Below are 19,945 nucleotides of genomic sequence, written 5' to 3' on the forward strand. Positions count from 1 at the left end.
AATTGGAGGGGAATGTTAGAATTTAGATATAGGTTTGGACTTTCATGTAAATTTAGGCTTTTCATAAAAAGCGATAACTATCTCATCATTGCATCGACATGATTAAGGGTGGCCACTGTGTAAGTTAAAATGACTATTTTACCCCCGTTTGCAATGGTGGATTTCACCAAGGACCAATCACAACATAATTTGCATTATATATTTGAGCCATACACAACTCAATTGATAGATCTCGTCCAACTCACTCCATCCAAAGTATACTTGTACTTGGTATGAAGAATAGAATCTCCATTATAAGTTCAATTTAGAGTGTGTTTCGAAAGCATAGTTAAGGACACGAAGTGGAATTATTCCTCCAACATTGCCTCACTTCATATTTCTTTGAAAATTTGATGATCCATGAAGTTGTCTCATTTGAGGGAGACGACACATTTGATAAACTTGGGAGCACATATTATCAATATTTTATTTCATGAGTTGATCCTATTTAATTCCCTTGTGGAAGCCTAATAATTATTTGTCCCATCAATATTCAAAGCTTCTTCCCTCTCTCTCTCTCTCTCTCTCTCTCTCTATATATATATAAATGAATAGATCTTATATTATATACTGTTTTAAATTAGATTTAACATACTATCTGTGTTTGATACTTCGGGCTATAATTTAATTTCATGTGAAGGAAGTACTAAGAACATAAAAAAGCAGCAGCAACATCAGTCCTACACAATCATCAAGCTGGCAGTTGCATGGAGAAGAACAAGTTATGCCTATTTATATACAAAATTATACCATTTTTATTGCATCTCCATGACTCTCTGTGCAATGCGACTTTTATCCACCAGGAAAACGAAAAGAAGTGGAGAGAGAAGTAAATCAGAATTGATTAAGATTCAGAACCTATGATGAAATGACCCCATGACAGCATGAAGCAGCAGGAGATATCATAGTCCCCAACATCTTATCATGAAAAAGTTGACAAAACCCACTGATCTCAAGCAACCTGAATCGGCAAAGGCCAATCTCCACAAGATTACCATCATTTAGCCTGTTAACAGGACAATTCCCCAAGTACACATAATCGAGACACTTGGCACACAGATTTCACGAGAAGATCCTTGGTTGAGAAGGTATCCTGTTATACACATTCCACAAGAACAATTTTAGTTCAACTATTCTGTGTATTTCACAATATTACTCAACATTAAGGCTGTTACAGAATCAATCACCTCTAGCTTTGATTTCTTACCTTCTTTACCTCGGTTTCCTAGGAGGAAAAGGCAGATTTATTTATGGAAGCGTGTCACATTCTTTACATAAAGAGTGCTCCCTGACCTCCTCCTTGAAAGAATGAAGACCTTTATGCAGTAAGAACAAAAAGATCAGATAAAGCATCTCTGCTTTTACAGAGCCCCAGAAAAAGGAACAAGAAGAGCACGAGCAATTAAAGAAGGATCCTAAACTGCCTTTGTTGAAGCTTTTAGTCGACTGGGAGCTTAGCTTGCACTTGTGTGGCTCAGTTTGTTGTAGACTGAGGTTGTGACTTGCAATCTGACAGCCATGTCAAGCGACAGTGAACAGCTTGTATTCTGGATGAAAATATGATCTATGAGATACAGAAAGAAAAAAGTGTGAGAAAGTAAACAATCCAACCTGACAGCATCCAAATTTATGCCAGAATGCAGTGATTTTTGTGACAATTTATGATTCAGTGAATGAACAGCCACTAATCGAGCAACAAATTTTTTGGCTTGTAGATGGATTTCTCTGGTGTCGAGCGACAAAACCATTAGAGTAGAACTGTAAAATAGTGGCTAACAGATAAGATTTAGCTTCGCCAACGGTAGATAAAACTACATAGGGTTCACGACATATTTATGTCACATGGGTCAGGATAATGAGCAAAAAAATCATTTTTTTATATACCTACAAAGCCTTTCCACAAGCGTATCATGGGTAATAAACTACATGGCACACTACATCCAACATTCAATTGACACCCTTGGGCTGTAAGTCTGAAAGATACACTGTAGCCACAGATCTTAGAGGAGGCTAACTCATCCACAGATTACAGAACCCCTGTCTCAAGTAAGTGCATGTTTTGTCCTCAAACAATCAATGACCAACACTTCTACACATCAAAGCAAATCAGCATCTTGTGATCCCATCACACAATGATGACAGCAGCCAAACACAAAATTAGATCGAAACCATAAAACCTGAATAATCATGTTGAGCACATGAACCACCACATCATTGTAGAACAGTGAATCAAATTGTTACTGCAACTCATGCTGCCATCTAGGATCTGACAACCCATACAACAAAGAATTGATAACGTGCAGCAAAACTGCAGCTGTACATAGTTCAAGACCTCATTGCAGAAAATTGATATAAATCAACATCCTGGCGGAGATTGAGCCGAGGCCAACTCAGATAGGCTTGCACCTGATTCAGTGCAATGTCTCAAGTATGACTGTCGACTCGAAGATGCAGCAAGGTTGCTCGGGGACACATAACTTGAACCAAGAATATAAGAGGATGCAAGTCCTGAATTGATAGACGATGACCCAGGAAATTCCAAGGAATGAGATGATAGAAGATAAGTTTGAGGTCTATGAGATGATGCATTTCTAGGGTCCAAAGAACTTCTACCAATTCTAAATGCTGGTGAGTGACCATAAGAGCTTTGTGGGTTAGCGATACATGCACTAGAGAACGAACTTGATTGTGAATGGGGAGTCATTGTAGCTATTTGAGTAGCTGGGGAACGAGCACTAGAGAATGAATATGGTTGGCAATTTGACTGTGACCGCCGAGGAGATATTTGGATGGCTGGGGACGATGCCATGGATGAGCAAAATGATGATAGTCCTGCATTGGAAGATGGAGTTGCTGCACCAGAATACAGTAAAGGAGTGTACTCAGAAGCTGGAATATTAGGTATTCCTGCCCTAGCATCTTGCTTGCAAACAGGGCAAAAAGACCTCCAAGTAGTGAGCCAGAAATCGACACAAAATGCATGGAACTCTGTCAATGATTTAACAAGGAATATTAGATCGATTAGTAAATTAAATATACATATTATATTGCACCAGAAAAAGAAATGGTTAAACATATTATAGAAACAGTAATGAATTATCTGCTGGTTAGGTGATGGTTTTAGATTAAGTCATTGATGATCTAGTGACTCCAACCATAGGACAGTTAAATCTTAATAAAAAAAATGAAAACAACATTAAAATTATAGGCCAAAGGTTCCTACAAACAACATAATGATATTCTTGATGATTTATGTCCACTTTAGCCCATTGGTCACCCCATTAAAGGGGCTTTTCAGTTGGGAATGGAAAAATCTATGCTTATAAACCACCAATGTGGATCTTTTGACTCATTTTATTACCACATTAGTTCTCACCAAAATGATGTATCAATAAACAACTGAAATTTTTTTCAAGAATAATTAAGTACAATTGTCTGACATTAGATAGTATGAACCACAACAAGAAGTTTAAACATGGTTATCTGAGTGATGAACAAAAATATCAACTATTTTTTAAATTTTGTTTGAAAAGGGAAGCAGACATTAGAAAGTTGAATTTTGAATGAAAGATCAGATTCCCAACTGGTTCCTGAGGGTAGATGGTATATGAAGCTCACTATACTTCCACTGAAATTGATGACCAAAATTCACAATTATATTCTGGAAATTTCTGATCTCAAAACTGATCAACATATTAATATTGTGGATTGCATAAGGATGATATGAAAATTGTGTAGTCTTGATATGCCAAGATTAACAATATTGCAAGTAAAAGGGCAAGAAAGAATTAACACACAAATATGCACACAAGAAGTCCAGATAACCAAGTCAAACACAGAAGAAAATAACTTCATTAAATGGGGTAGATTTATAAAACAAAAGGCCTTTCGCTTCACATAATTAAAAAGGGAAAAAAAAATTTAATGGTGATCAAGTTGTAACCAAGATACTCACTATGATGACATGGCAATAGCCTAAGCTTCTCCCCAACATTGTAGTCTTCTAGGCAAATAGCACAAGTTGTTGAAGTGCAATTATCATCCACAACTGAGGTGAATATGAGACTTGGCATGGCTTTAACCAGTTGACTGCTCATTCTACGGAACTCTCGAACGTTAGAAACTCTAGGCCGTTCATGCCTGATATGGTGTCTGCGGATGAAGAAACACATAGCAAGCACAGCAGACACGACAAGTAGTGATATGAAGGAGATGGCCATAATTGACCATATTGAATTCTTGAAGGTGGGTGTAATCCACAACTCCAAATCAGTCCGACCAGAATATTTCTTTAGTATCTCGCCAGAGGCCTTAGAAACAAACACAGCATGGATATGGATGGCAATTGAATTTCCTGCCACTACAATATGTTCATAGAACGATGGATCAATAGATATCAAAGGACTTCAAGAATTTGACAACAATATCTGAAAACCAGATTTCCATTACTGCCTCCATGGAAGAAGCATGGAAAAAGCAGTGTTCGGATAACATCTGGACTAAATGCAAAGATAGTCTTATCCATCAGCACCTTCACAAACAGAACACAAGCAGCTGCCACAATTTGGGACAGATGCAAGGAAAAGGAAAATGGAAGTCAGATAAAACTATCTTATACACATCAAGTAAGATTTTAGAAGATAGATAGTAACTTTCACTAGGTTAACGCTGATTCATGCTAGAGTAAGTACAAAACCTTAAGTTTTGTCAAGTCACACCTTCTTTCCTCTGGTGGAAGTGTACTAGTTAAGTTTACTTGATGAATACTACTAGAAGTTGCATGATAGTATGATTGTATTTGTTTGTGCCTATTCCTAAGTTGTCAAATGGTTTTTTATACTTTGGTGAGTTAGAAATCAGTTGCATAGAAACACCTTTATTGCTTTCGAGTTGTTTTTTTCTAAAAAACAATCCATCCAAATTTTTACAAACTCAAAATTCCGTGAAACCAATATGTTTGAGGCAAACAATTTGGGAAAATGGTTTATCAGGTGAGTCAAGATCACACAAAGGGTTGCAAAATTCTTTATGGAGCATTCGTACCATATTATATTTTATCAAGATTTTGATGGATTTTGAGAATTATAAAATGCTCAACTTTGTAGATAGAACATAGAGCGACTATTGCTTAGAAAGAATGCAAGTTATGACAAACAAAATTAAGGCAACTTACTTGAAATCAGGGAACCTCTATCTTCATTGTCATATACAATTGCAGCTTTGAAGCCAGCATTTTGTGCACTTCTGACTTTAACATCAAATGTACATCCTCCTCTTATAATCAATGCAAATCGAGAATCTAAACCTTGAGCAACTTCATTTGTTAATGGAGCACATGCATCAGTTGGATCGGCAACATATAATACCCCATTCTCACCAGATCCTTTTACCGATGGAGCTGAACATAAAAAGAAAAACAACTTAGTGGCAACTACACATGAGAAAAAGAAAATAAGAAATGCACGGTGGATGTTGTTGTGATTGCTTGATCCTCCCCATGGTATTGAAAACCCTGGTGAACGAAGATATCTTTAACTGACAAAAATGACAGAATTAACATAAAAAAACCAATTAAATCACAAACCTATATAGGCTAATATCAAATGTGTACATGCCAATAACAGGTCATCCAGCTTAAAAGTGCTTAAACCACAATGTTTTAGGAAGCAGTGACAATTAACAGGTGGCCAAGGTACCGTATTGCGCATATGTGGAATATGGAAGCGTACATAGCTAATAAATACTAAGACAAGCAAGAGTATGAACATATAGAATGACATTTAGTTTCAAAAAGATGAAGCACTCACCAAAATTGGCCTCGACATCCGGGAATGTCAATGATACATTTCTGCCGATCAGCACCAAATTGCCACCCGCCGACCCAACCAGCAGACAAAGAAGAAGGAAAGCGAATAAGGTAGTCTTTGGCACAGGCTCATACTTCGACAAACCCATTCCCATAAACTCACAGCAATACGCAACCCTAACCACTTCCAAAAACCCAAATTTGTCCTTCTATTCTCTCCTAAAGCTGCAACTGCCCAGAACTCATCGAAGTCCCGGGACTCTGAAAGAAATGCACACGAGTCATCGACGACGAGAGGACCACCAAAATAAAATATTTCACAGAAAGAAGGGATCTTTCTCGAAATCAAGAGAGAAAAACCAGGATAATGGAGCTCCGAGATGGAGAAAAGGATTGGTGAAAGATCACCGGAGAATTCTGGACGAGGAGAGGAGCAGTGAGGAAGGAAAGGACCAAGACAGCGGATTCCATGAGGGGGGCGAGGTGAGGTATCGACAGGGAGAGCGGTGGAGCAACGAGGTCGGTCCGAGCATCGGAGTATATCTGCCCTATTCCTGATGCCCCAAACGCCCCTAGAATGCTCTATAATGGCAATCTATCCAAATATTTTTAAGATTTTTTGTAAAAACCCTCGTTAGTTTATTTTTATGGGATGACGGCTTCTGTTGGATAAATGATTATCGACTAATTTTGTCCGATCCAAATTCTTCTCTCTTCCTTGGTTTCTTTCTTCTCCTCCTCCTCATTTTAGGGAGAAGGTTATTGCTCACTGGTCTTTCAAGTACATGTGTCAGGGTTATTGGAAGGTAGTTCTTATGTTCATCATATATTTTGTATGTCATTTCATAGGTCATTAATGACCCGATAAGTTCATCAAGAGCAAATTTATTCAGGCCCTTTGCTTCTTGTATTACCGTTACTTTTGATTCTCAAGTTTTTGAAAAGAATATTAGTATTTTATTGATAAGTTTAATATTAGAAAAACCTTTACCAAGTGCTTTCAAACCATTAATGACATCTGTAAAACAAATGTATATGTCTCCAATGGTTTTGTTTAGTTTCATTCGAAACAATTCAAAATTATGCACAAAGAGATTAGTTTTTGACTTCGAGTGTGTGTCTTCGTGTGTGACTTCAAGTGTGTGCCTTCCTGTGTGACTTCGTGTGTGTGTTAAATCTTATGTGCAATTTCACATATAGAAATCAGATTAAATTCATTTTTATCAAGAGCACATAATAAAACATTCATCGCTTTAGCATTCAAGGAGAAGGTTTTCTTTTTCAAATCATTCCATTCATTCATTGGTTTGAAAGACTTCTTAAAACTGCTTTCAACAATGTTCCACAATTCAAAATTCATAAAAAGTAAGAAAATTATCGTCCTAGTTTTTCAATAAGTGTAGTATGTCCTATTGAATATAAGAGGATGAGTGATAGAAAGTCCCTCTTGATTGCCAACAAAAGCCATCTCAATTAAGTTTTAATCCAAGTAGAGAGTAACCTTGCTCTAATACCAATTGTTATGATCAAATTGGCACTGAGAGGAGGGGGTGAATTAGTGCTTATGAAAATTTTACGTCGAATCAAAATTTTCATTCAATTTAAACCTATATTAGAAATGCATTAATCGTAAAGGTGTGAAGGGGAGTATGAAGCCAAGTCAATAAGCAATATGAAGAAAAAGCATAATAGGAATGACAAAGTAGAGATCACACCGGATTTATAGTGGTTCGGTCGTCGTGACCTACGTCTACTCCCAATTCCTCCTTGTTGAGGCCACCAGCATCCACTAACAGTTATCCTTCAATAGGTAAAGACCAACCACTTTCTTACAACTCTTTCTCCTTTTTCAGGTTTAGGAGACAACCCCTACAAACCTCATACTTCTCTTACAATGATCACGAATCTAAAGAAAGAGGTGGACACTTAGTACTTTTTCAATACTTTCACAACTCAAAATCATAAAACTTTTATTTACACTTTCGTGCTCTTTTATGCAAGAAAGAGTGAGGCATTTATGAGACCTCAATGGCTTCAAAATGGAGTTAAAAAGTGTCTCATCTTGCGTTTCTGGGGTACTGATAGTACCACCACCATTATTGGGCAGTACCATCGCCCAATCTAGGTGGTACGATCGCCTAACAGAGCCTATAAGACTAGACTCTGGCAATACCACTGCTTGAGAGGGCAGTAGTACCGCTTAGCAGCATTAACTGCCAATGGCACCACTACCCATTCTAGGTGGTACCATCACCCAGACTCCTTGGGAGGCTGAGCCTCAAGCAGTTCCAGTGCTAGCTCCAGTGGTACCATCACCTGACATGACTTCAAGTCACTAAATGGGTCATCCAATCGGTCTAATTTAGCTTTGATTTAAGCTTAATTGGCCCCTAATTGAGTTAATAGAATTTCTCCCAAAACTAACTCAAATTGAAATCCTAATTATGATAATTAAGGCTAAATAATTACAATACAAGCAATCCTAGTTGTCTCGTACGTTAATTGTTCATCTGAACTTCCGGCGAAACTTTCGACGCACTCCCGATGATCTTATGGTGAACTTTCGATGAACCCCTAGTGAACTCTCAGTGTGCTTCCGACGCATCGTTCGAACCTTCAGCGTATCCCCCGATTCTTTTGACCCGATGCCCGATCTTGACTTTGGCCCAACATTTGATTCTTCTTTAATTGTTTTACCTTTTTCAGTTAGTCCTACATCACTTATCTCAACATATGGATTAGATTATTAATTTATTAATTGATTTTATTATTAAAATCTAAGATTCAATAGACCAAGGGGACGCCAGTTCAGAATTGTCGAATCTCAGATTTTGATGATAAAATCAATTGATGAATTTATGATCTAATTTGTATTTTAAGTGATGCATGACTAACTTCGATCAGAAAAGGCAAATCGATTAAAGCAGGAGGAATCAGACGTTAGGCTAGAGTGGAACATATCAAAAGATTAGACGTCGGGTCGGAGGATCAGTCGACATGCTGGCAGAAGGACTTTGTGCCATGAGTTCGGGCATCAGGCCGAAGGATCAAACATTACGCCAAGGAGATCAGAAATTATGTGAGGTCAATATGTCAATTGGACAATATGCCAAAAGAGAGGACGATACACCGAAGGATTGGACGAAATGCTTGATGAACCAATGATATATCGGAGAACATAAAATTCTAGTCTTGTAATTGGGTGTCTTAATTGGTCGTAGTTATGTCATAATTGAGTTGGTTTTGGGATGAAACAATGTCAACTCAATTAGGGGCCAATTGGGCCTGAATTAGGTTTGTTGTTTGGCTCAATTCAGTGACCTATAGCAAGGTTAGGCGGTGGTATCGCCTAGACATAATCTCCCAGACTATGTTAGGTAATGGTATCGCCCAGTGACAGTGCGTCAAGCGGTGGTGCCACTAGACTGGACGGTGGTACCATCCAAACATAGTCTCTCAAATTGTGTCAGGCGGTGGTACCACCAATTTGGGTGGTGGTATTGCCCAGCACAGGTGGTGGTACTGTTAAGACCCAGGAAACCTGGGATGAAACCTTTTTTTACTCCATTTTTGAAGTCATTTAGGGTATATAAATACCCCACCCTTTCATGCCTAGTAAAACACGAAATTGAGTAGAAAGGGGGAAAAGAATACTTAAGAAAAATTAGAAATTCTCTTAGGATTTAGAGTCTCTTCCTCCTAGAGTTAGAAGTTTTCTAAGTAATGAGTGAGGTCTAAAATATAGGTGTAAAGGTTCTCTCCCGAGATTATAAAAAGGAGAAAGAGTTATAAGGGTAATTGATCTTCGCTTGTTGAAATAAGATCACTAGTGAAAGCCGATAGCCTCGAGTGAAAAGGAATCAGGAGTAGACATAGGTCGGGATGACTGAACCACTATAAAATTTGGTTTGTATGTACTTTATGCTTTTCGTTTATATTATAAACTGATTTCTTACTTTCACTACTCTCATTACACTTTCTTACATTTTTAAGTTAAATATCTTTCCGATATGACTCTATTCAAATAAATCTTATTTTCTATGGTTCTCCCCTATTACAACTTCTATACCAATTCAATCGATTCGAAATGGATTGATTAAACATTCTATTATGGAGCTTCATCTTAACTTGTTTTTGTAGCATTCGTTCTTGTTTGGCTCTTGGAATCATATCAAGCAGTGGTTGGAATAGCTTGTAAAATCTAACCACTTCATCTACTTCAATGCCCCCAACTCTTTCCCTTACCTCTATTGAAATAGACCCTTACCTCTATTGAAATAGAATGGTTTCATATTCTTTTATCAATTAGTTATTCCTCTCAACGAAGATAGTGAAAGCACAAATATGAGCCTCTAGGTCATATTGAAGCCTTGTGATGTCCTTCAAGTACGTGATCATTGAATATTATAACAAGTGCATCGAGGCTCTCGAAGGATGTTCTAGCCTTTTAAGTGCATGAACAAATTGGGATATGATAAGACCCTAAGATTTTATCATAAAAGAAAGGGGAAAAGGGATGATCACTTCGAGGGGATCGGCCTCCTTGATCACTTCGAGAGGATCAATCTCCTTGATCGCTTCGAGGGGATCAACCTCCTAGGGTTTCGTCATAGACTGGAATAATATTTCATTGATTGATTGATTGAAAGAAAGGATTACATCACTATTTATATAGTTCCACCTAGAGTCCACTAGGACTTGAACTCTTAATAATAAATAAATATTAAATAAAATTCTATCTGACTCTAACTGAACTAAACAAACTCAATAAATAACTGAACTAAACTGACTCAATAAATATTATTCAAAAGCTCAGAAAAATGGTCATAACAATTCCTCCCTCTTTAAATCAGCCTTGTCCTCAAGGCTGAGCAGCATCAAACTCGGGAAGCTTCTCTTTCAACGCTTCAGTCATAGGTTATCTATAACACATCACAATCCGTTGATCAAGTAAGGTCTCCACTTTTTGATAGTGTAAGCAACAAGTCGGTCTTTCAGTGTAGTAATCATTGTAAGAAACTCTTGACCCTGTATAATCAAATTTATCTTTGAACATTTGTTATCACAAGTTAAAATACGTCCATCAGTGATCTTTACTTCGAATCTATTATAGCCTTCAATATGGTAAGCTAATCAGGCTGCAACTTTCCTGTCCATAAAATTATTAGTGCTACTCGTACCAATCAAAATAGTGATAGGCTGATGCTTCAAAATTCCTCTGATTTTCATAGTTTATGGGTTAGTGAAGCCAGCCAATACATGTGTTGTATTTGTGATGGCTTCAATATCTTCATTAGTTTCCACACCTTCATGATCTGAGTCCAACTCTTCTACTTCCGGTTCCATCTCGATCGGCTCAATCATCAGAAGTTTTTCATGTTTGCATTGGTGCTCCTTACTCCACTTTTTATAGCAATGCCAGCACAAACCCTTCGTTGATCTTTCTTTAAGTTCTTCTCAGGTTAGTCTACAAGTGATAGGATTTCGATTGGGAGTAGATGGGGTGTGCTGCTTGCTGATCACCTATTTATTGACACCTCTGTTTCGACAATATTCCATACTGATTTTTTCCTCATGCAGGCGTGCAAATGAAATCGTAGCTATCATGGTGCGAGGTTGACGAGTCTTAATTTCACACCGAATCTCCAGATTAAGCCCTTCAATAAATGTACCCAGAAGTTATCGTTCTAACCAATCTCTAGCTTAATTTGATAATATTTCAAACCTACTCTGATATTCCAACACTATAGAAGTCTGACGAATTTTGGCGAGTTGTCCATTAACATTCTCATATTCAGATGGTCCAAAGCGAATAACAAGTCTTCTCTTAAATTGCTCCCACGAGGAGACTTTGTGGCAAGTTTCGTACCAATTATACCACTACTGTATTGCATCTCTCTCTAGTTAGATTGAGGCTATTTCCACCTTGGATTCTTCTGGAGTTCTGTGAAAACGAAAAAAAATTTCTACCCTAGAGATCCAATTGGTCGGATCTCCATCTTCCCATCTCAAAAATTTCACTTTCATATGTGAGTAGTTTGTGTCACAATCTTGGGACCCTTTTCCTGTATTTTCAGATCTGTGCAACGTAGAACTTGAGCTCCAATCTTATTGAAATTTGCCGAGGCTCTCTAGTAAGCTTTTTTTGAAATCATTAAGTATTTCTTGCAGTCGATTCTCAATTCTAATTTTCAATGCTTCTATTTATGCTTTCACTAAGTTATCGGTGGCCATTACGTAAGACCGCAAATCTGTAATCTCAACTCTTATTTTTGGTATCAAGATTTGGGCATCAATCACTGCCCTATTCGGTGTTGCTGTTGTGACGCAGTCGGTGGAAGCACTGTGGGAATGAAGGATGAGAATGAAGGATTGCTACGAGGATGCGAGAATGTAGCTACGGTCACTACGTAGAGGGATTACTACTGCTGAGGGCTAGGAGGCAGCGATGGTGGTGTTGCTAGGGGTAGCACCACCAAGGGCTCGTCGCTGCGGTGGCTACGACGATGCAGATGGAAGACAGCGTTGCTCTGTCTCTGTCGTAATTTTGAAGGAGGCGCTAGTGAGAGGCAGCGATACTTGTTGCGATCGCTGCATGGAGGGATTGCTGCTGCTGAGGACTTAGAGGTAGCGATGGTGGTGCGATTGGGGGCAGCGCCACCAAGGGCTCGTCGCTGCGGTAGCTACGACGGAGGAAGAGTTGCTGCCCTGTGTTTCTTTCGCTGTGTGAGATGAGAGCGCCGAGGCTGAAAGGCGACAGTTGTGGCTGCTATGACCCAAGGAAGCAATCACCGAGCAACCGGGTTGAGGCTGCGGTGATAGCAACCGACAACTGCAGCAACGGAGCAGAAAAAGAGGGAGGTGGCGTTGAAGCGGCCGGGGTTGAGGCTGCAGTGGTGGCAACCGGCGGCTGCGGCAACGATGCAGAGCAAGGGGGCTGCAGCAATGGTGCAGAGCAAGGGGTTGAGGCTGCGGCAATGATGCAGAGCAAGGGGGTTGAGGTGTTGAAGTGGCCGGGGTTGAGGCTGCGGTGAAGAAGAGGAATCAGTGGCAGACGTCGCCGGCCGAGAAGTAGCGGCGACGGTGGCAAGGGGGCCGCGGCAATGGTGCAGAGCAAGGGGGTTGAGGCTGCGACAATGATGCAGAGGTGCGGCGGGCTGCAGCAGGGGTGCGGGCTACCAGGAAGCAGGGGCGGCGATGCTGGAGAGGAGGAGGTTGGTGGCCGGGGAGCAACGGCGGCGACAAGGATCGACCGGGGGGGGGGGGGCGGCGGGTCGGGGTCTGCGGCAGCAGAGGGCTCTGTTTCTGTCGCATCGCAGAAGGAGCCGCTGGCGACGCCGAAGCCTCACCGAGGGCTAGGATCGACGAGGAGAGGATTGCGGCAGCTGGCAGCGGTGGTGGCGCTGCTGGGAGCTGCATCACCAAGGGTCACCACGAGGAGGGAGGCAACCGGCGCTCGCAGCGGCAGGGGAGACCGGTGGGCGGCGGTGAAGAAGGAGGCAGCGGTGGTGGCGCGGCTGGGAGCAGCGTCTCCAACTATCGCTGAGGAGGGGAGGTCGAGCGGCTGCGGCTGCGACTGCGACGCAAGGGGAGGCGGGCGGCGGTGGAGAAGGAGGCAGTGGTGGTGCCTTCTGGCTGAGCAGCAACGTCGGCAGTGGTGGTCCGTCGGCCAGGAAGTAGCGGCGGCAGTGACCGCTGACCGAAGAGCAGCGGCGGCGAGTGGGCTGGCCGGAAGCAGGGGTGGCCGCCGCTTCTTCTTCTTCTTCTCTCTCACCATTTTTTTTTAATTTTTTTATTTTATGATGATAGCTACTTAGTGGCTGGGCAATAGTGGCGGCGGTTGAGGTTCGTTCTCGGTTGATTGGCGTTCGTGATTGTCGGATGAAACAAGAACGTCAAGGATCGTCTCGTCGCTCTGATACCAAATGATAGGATCCTAGGGTTAGATTTTATCGTAAAAAAAAAAAAAAAAGAATGATCGCTTCGAGGGGATTAGCCTTCTTGATCAAGCTCCTAGGATTTCGTCACAGATTGGAATAATATTCCACTGATTGATTGATTGAAAGAAAAGATTACATCACTATTTATAGAGTTTCACCTAAAGATCATAATTATTTGGACTCTTAATAATAAATAAATATTAAATAATTTTTTTATCTAATTCTAATTAAATTAAACAGACTTAATAAACAATTGAACTAAACTGATTAAATAAATATTATTCAAAAGCTCAAAAAAAAGATCGTATACCTCAAAGTAAATTTTGAAAAGAGAGGTGTTCTATGTAAAAACTAATTATAGTATTTTTTGAATAAATAATCAAAAAAATATTAAATATTTAAATATTTATTATTGATATCAAATAGAGTTTTTTAAAAATGATATCGATTCAGTACGAGGGAGGTGTCAACTGAAAGTGTTAGGGGAGCTTGAGATGATGCAAACTTGTCTACTCCAACTTGGTTCAATTAAGATCTTCTTCCGAAACTAATTCTTCTCTATCTCTTTTGATTATATTGTTATAATTAATGATGAAAATAATGAGACGACGGAGCTCTCGATCATATTAAGGCAATATGATATCGATGACTTTTGCTTTAAGTGCGTGAATAGTAAATTTTAAAAAAAGAGACATTCCAAATAAAAACTGATTATGACTATTTTTTTCAAGATAAATTATCCAAAAAATATATTAAAAAAAATTAAGTGTTAAATTATTTGTCATTGATATCAAATAAAGTTTGAATGTCTTGCGTGCACAATAGACAGCATAAAAGGAATTTTACGAGTATATATATAAAAATATAAATTTGAATAAATAAATCAAAAAAACCATTGAAGGGATACATGTAATTGTTCGTCTTATAAGGTTTACCTCCCAAAAGAAAATTTATATCATGAGGTGGAGAAAGGACACAAATTATTCAGAAGTGGCAGCAAAATTTGGTCACTGTATCAGTGTTTGGATCTTATTAACGATAAGGTATTCTTCGCATTTGCATTGGAGCATTCCGTAGATTCACTCTCTCTCTCTCTATAATATATATATATATGAAATATGTGTTCAATAATCAATATTATATTTTAATTTCAATTATTCATCTATTTTGATTATAAATAAATAAATAAAATAAAATAAATTCTAATTAGCTTTCGAAATCTTTTGATTCTCCACACAATACTCGGCACCAAACGCCTTTTCCGTCGCAGCGGGGGCCCACCGGGTGCACCAACAGTGGCACGCCACGTTTACGGGACTCTCTGGAATTGTCTGCTTGCTATTGCAACGAGTCCAATTGCCAACTTCGTTATGGACTGCTAAGTACATGGAATAAGTAAGGCTGCTGTGGAAAATCCTCCTCTCACTCTCCTTATCATCTGCATTATGGCACGGTTGCAAGACGAGTCAAAGTCTTTTAGCACTGAGAAGGATTATATATATATATATATATATATTATATGTTGTTGATTAAAGTAAGTATATCGTTTTATATGGAACTCAGTAACGAGAAAAATCAACAATGGCTGCGAAAAGCCAGTCAACTCGCTGCACAAATCTTAAAGTCGGTGGACTGCTGCGTTGTAATCCACTTCCACTCTCTACAACCTACCACTGACACTGCACTAAAATGGATGGATTCGATTGACAAGCTAATGGTGCATATATACAATTTGAATATAGTATATAACTCAAATTAATCCTTCTAGCTATGATGGATTAGTATTAAATAGTTTATTTTATATAAAGATATAATATCAATTATTTGTATGAACAAGTGATTGTGTGTATTTCTTTTTTTTTTTTTTGCCAAGGAGAGATGCTGACAATGATCAGCCCGGAAAATTGAAACCGGTTCGATCACATCCGGTTCGTTTCGGTCCAGTATAACCCTCTTGCCATTTATTAAGGACTATACTTTGACCATATCTTCGTCTTCGGCACTTCAAAACCCCCCCCGCACTCTGTGCCTTTTCCTCGCTCGTTCCCCTCGGTGTCATGGCCGCCACAGCCGCCGCCTCCGCCGCTGCCTCCCTCGCGTGCCGCCATGACGGCCACCACTCCGTCTTCCCTTCCTTTTCAGTTCACCCCCCCGAACCCTCGCGCTTATTTCTCTCAAAGGCCCTCCCTAAACCCTACCCTTTTCTTTGCGACAATTACCCCATCGCCGCCTCATCCCACCGTTGCATGCTCCCCCTGACCCCCCACGCTGCCTTGGTGGACCCCTCTCATGCCTTCCTTTCCGCCGACGAGGACAAGCCCCGCGATGAGTGCGGCGTCGTCGGTATCATTGGCGACCCGGACGCCGCCCAGCTTTGCTCCCTGGCCCTCCACGCCCTCCAGCATCGAGGCCAGGAGGGCGCCGGCATCGTTTCCTCCGACGGTTCTTCCCTTCACTCAGCTACCGGCCTCGGCCTCGTCTCTGAGGTCTTTTCCGACCCTGGAACGCTCGCCCCCCTGGTGGGCGAGGCCTCCATCGGCCACGTCCGTTACTCCACTGCTGGCGCGGCCTCCTCTCTAGCCAACGTCCAGCCTTTCGTCGCTGGCTACCGATTCGGCAAGCTTGCCGTGGCCCACAACGGCAACCTCGTCAACTACCGCAACCTGCGCTCTGCCCTCGAGTCAAAAGGTTCCATCTTTAACAGCTCCTCCGATACCGAGGTGATCCTCCACCTTATAGCCACCTCCTCCTCCCGCCCCCTCCTGGCCCGCATAGTTGAGGCCTGCGAGGCCCTCGAGGGAGCTTACTCCCTCGTCTTCCTCACCGCCAACAAGCTCTTCGCCGTCCGCGACCCCCACGGCTTCCGGCCCCTTGTCATGGGTCGACGCCGCCCCACCGGTGCTATTGTTTTCGCCTCCGAAACCTGCGCCCTTGACCTCATCAATGCGGCGTTTGTGCGTGAGGTGAACCCTGGGGAGGTCGTTGTAGTAGATAGTCGCGACATGAGCATCACCTCTCTTTGCCTGATGCCCAGTAAGTCTCGTAAAGCTTGCGTCTTTGAACATGTTTACTTTGCTCTCCCCAACTCCGTAGTCTTTGGTCACCCTGTCCACTCGTCCCGCTATTCTTTTGGTGCTGCTCTGGCTCGTGAGTCCCCCGCCCCTAGTGCCGATATCGTCATCCCTGTGCCAGACTCGGGATTTTTTGCTGCGCTTGGTTTTGCCGAGGCCTCTGGACTCCCTTTCCGGCAGGGTCTTATCAGGTCCCACTATGTAGGTCGCACCTTCATTGAGCCAGATAAGGAAGGGCGCAATCTTGCTGTCAAGCTCAAACTTGCACCTGTCCGTGGCATCCTCGAGGGCAAGAGTGTTGTTGTTGTTGATGATTCAATTGTACGAGGTACAACGTCATCCAAGATAGTGCAGCTCATCAAGACCGCTGGAGGAGCACGGGAAGTCCATATGAGGATTGCTAGTCCACCAATTGTCGGCTCCTGCTACTATGGTGTTGACACCCCAAGCTCTGAGGAACTCATTTCCAATAGGATGGATGTCGAGGGGGTGAGGCAGGAAATTGGCTGTGAATCACTTGCCTTTCTTTCACTTGAGAGTCTCAGGGGAGTTTTTGCTGATGAAGCCCACATGTTCTGCGATGCATGCTTCACTCGGGACTATCCTGTACCACCGAGGAATCAGGAGATCGAACAATTGGTTGAAGTTTGAGATTCTCCTTGCTCCATTTGGTATTTGCTTATTTATCTAAATTCTCAATAAAAATGAGCCTTAAAATTTTTTTGGCTCATTAATTTTTATCCCTAACTGAAGATTCTGCTTACTGGCATAAAATTTTGGGAGTGCAGGTAGTGTATGTAGTTGTTTCTTAGCTTAGGCACTTTGCTTTTCTTTTCTTGACTCTTGAGATCTAAATCATCAGTGAGACTTTATATGTATTGGAAGGGTGATTTGCACTCCCTATTCGTATGCTGACATCTGACTTATAATCTGAAGTTACTTGTGTTCTTTGTCTGCATAATTTCAAACATGCTTTATTTTACCTATCATTGTTTTTTTCATTTGTTGAGATTAATTCCAGTTGATAAGTTGCTGTAGCTTCATATGTGTAACTGCATCTGTCACCTTTGTGTTTGATAATTTTTCTGATCTTTTGTTGTTTTGCGGTTGGAATTAGGCTTTTGATTTGTCGGCTGTTTGGCTGCTAGTACCTCTGAAGCACAGACACATGCTTTTGGTGGACATATCCAATCCGACACGTCAGACATGATACATCGTTGACACACATGGCCACCCGTCTTTTTTCATTTATTTTCAATCTTATTTATGGGACACGACACCGCTCCCATGTCGCTCTTGTGTGTTTCAGCACGTGGCCCTCGTATGCGGTGCTGTGCTTGCGGCCCTCACATGAGGGCCATCTGCTTTGGATTCTATGTGGAGACGGATTGCCAACAATGCAAGGAAAGAAATCTAAAGATTGCCATGAGGAAACATATATCAATTGTCATCGGAGTCTCTTCGGTACTCTATAAAATACACATCCTTGTCATGTCCGTGTCCTAATTTTTGTCCTATTTTTTTTAAAATTGGTGTGTTGCCGTGTTCATGTCAAGTTGTGTCCGTGTCCGTTTCTGTGCTTCTTAGGCTTTGTAATTTATTTGTTGTCTTGCAGGTTTGACTAATATCTACTTGTCTGTACAGAGGCTCGCCATATAGTCATAGTAATGGCATAATGTTATGACCTGGCCAATAGACCCACAGGATCAGTAACTAGGATGTAAGTATTCTTGAACCACATGATTCTGATTGCTTAAATCATGTTATAAGTAATAAGCCGATGAGGTCTTGTACGTCTTCATAAATACCTTCCTGCTGCCTGCTGCCGATGTGGAATTTAACAGGATGTTACAATTTCTTTCATTCAAAGGGCTGGGTCATGGCACAGTGGTGGCTTCATGCCATAGTGTGCATCTTCATCGTCCATAGGTAATCGTTTCTTATACAGTTTCACTCACCCCCACATCTGTGTTACTTATATTTTGCTACTAATTGTTACAAGTAATCTTAAAAGGCCCATTGACTTAGCAATTAGGATATAACGAGTATTAAATCATGTGGAAGTCTGTTTTAGTAGCAATGAGCCCATTTGACCTTATCACCTTACCACTCTCAATGTTAGACTAATTTGGCCTCATAAAATATTAGGTATATGTTTGTTGATTAGCCTAGAATTACACTTTGCTACATTAGGACCTGGTAGTAGTTTAGACTTGGAATTTAAAGAGGAAATTAGACACCTCTGGTTCTTGTGGAAGAACTACTTTTATATGTGTAGACCTCTGTTGATTTGATGGAAATGCTATATGGGTACTAGAACCAAATGAATTTGAACGGTCCTAACCCTTGAATTGAGAATATTGTTACGCTCAGTTGATTATACCAGTTAGGCTTATGCGAGCAATGAAGACTTAGAGATAAATTTATTATGACTCAAAAGCCAATGACTATCGTAAAATTATAATAAAAATGCACATACTATTTTTATTTGATCACAATGGTAGATAGTTCAATGTGTATAAGTCCATTTAAAAATGAATTGTTGTGATTTTGGAACAAAAGTTATGACTGGCTGCCTAAGTTTTGTATTTACATGTTCTCCAAGCCATTCCTTTTGGGCTTGCATAGGTGACATGTCCTACTTTAAGATGGGCTCTGAGTAGATGAAAATGACATACTATATCATCTTAATTTGCCATTTCAGATTAGCTATGATACAGGGCAAGTTGCAGTTGGGTGTTCGGTGAGTCAAATAGAGTCCTTTTAGGTTTGGTTAAGTTGTATCTAGGTCCTGTTACGTTTTGTTTTATTTTTTATAATTTGCTTTTCAAGTGTCTATCATTAGTTATTGTGGTTCAGATATTGTGTTCAGAGTCCTGTTCTAGTATTATATGTGTTTAGAGTTTCATTATATGTTAGTATGGCTTAGGAAAGGTGTTTAGCTATTAGGATTCATATTTTGTTAGTTTTAGAGGTGTTTATAGATGGGATTATTTAGACTTATGAGATTTTCCTAAACGGAAGGTCATCTATCGTAAGTCTAGCATGTAAAAGTAGTGTAATTTCGGAATCCTTTTTGTTATGTAAAA

General features: G+C 40.6%; 2 protein-coding genes across 7 annotated transcripts; one reads left to right on the forward strand and one right to left on the reverse strand.

The window, feature by feature from the left end:
• Positions 1-857: 857 nt before the first annotated feature.
• On the reverse strand, positions 858-6,418 carry LOC135610128 (receptor homology region, transmembrane domain- and RING domain-containing protein 1-like). 6 transcript variants are annotated; one of them, XM_065104219.1, is made up of 7 exons: positions 5,847-6,417; positions 5,213-5,551; positions 3,995-4,399; positions 1,651-3,027; positions 1,464-1,586; positions 1,247-1,355; positions 858-1,132 (listed from the first exon to the last, which is right to left on the reverse strand). In XM_065104219.1, exons 1-4 carry the CDS (start codon positions 5,998-6,000, stop codon positions 2,396-2,398), a joined length of 1,530 nt encoding a protein of 509 aa, XP_064960291.1. In that variant the 5' UTR covers positions 6,001-6,417; the 3' UTR covers positions 858-1,132; positions 1,247-1,355; positions 1,464-1,586; positions 1,651-2,395. The 6 variants fall into 6 exon arrangements, with proteins under 6 accessions (XP_064960291.1, XP_064960290.1, XP_064960293.1 ...); XM_065104218.1 differs by having other exon boundaries at positions 1,461-1,586; XM_065104221.1 differs by having other exon boundaries at positions 1,247-1,586; positions 1,651-2,892; positions 5,847-6,418.
• Positions 6,419-15,774: 9,356 nt separating this feature from the next.
• On the forward strand, positions 15,775-17,791 carry LOC135610129 (amidophosphoribosyltransferase, chloroplastic-like). The gene has a single exon (XM_065104223.1). It carries the CDS (start codon positions 15,843-15,845, stop codon positions 17,505-17,507), a length of 1,665 nt encoding a protein of 554 aa, XP_064960295.1. The 5' UTR covers positions 15,775-15,842; the 3' UTR covers positions 17,508-17,791.
• Positions 17,792-19,945: the final 2,154 nt, after the last annotated feature.

Source organism: Musa acuminata, chromosome BXJ2-4 (assembly GCF_036884655.1).
Source record: "Musa acuminata AAA Group cultivar baxijiao chromosome BXJ2-4, Cavendish_Baxijiao_AAA, whole genome shotgun sequence".
NCBI classification, from domain to species: domain Eukaryota; kingdom Viridiplantae; phylum Streptophyta; class Magnoliopsida; order Zingiberales; family Musaceae; genus Musa; species Musa acuminata.

What these genes read in the sequence shown, in the direction of transcription:
- LOC135610128 (XM_065104219.1), bottom strand. Translation starts at nt 6,000, where the DNA reads ATGGGAATGGGTTTGTCGAAGTATGAGCCTGTGCCAAAGACTACCTTA. An exon ending in GGATGTCGAGGCCAATTTTG is followed by an intron (nt 5,552 to 5,846) that starts GTGAGTGCTTCA and finishes TTCGTTCACCAG; the next exon opens with GGTTTTCAATACCATGGGGA. An exon ending in GCTATTGCCATGTCATCATA is followed by an intron (nt 3,028 to 3,994) that starts GTGAGTATCTTG and finishes AATCATTGACAG; the next exon opens with AGTTCCATGCATTTTGTGTC.
- LOC135610129 (XM_065104223.1), top strand. Translation starts at nt 15,843, where the DNA reads ATGGCCGCCACAGCCGCCGCCTCCGCCGCTGCCTCCCTCGCGTGCCGC.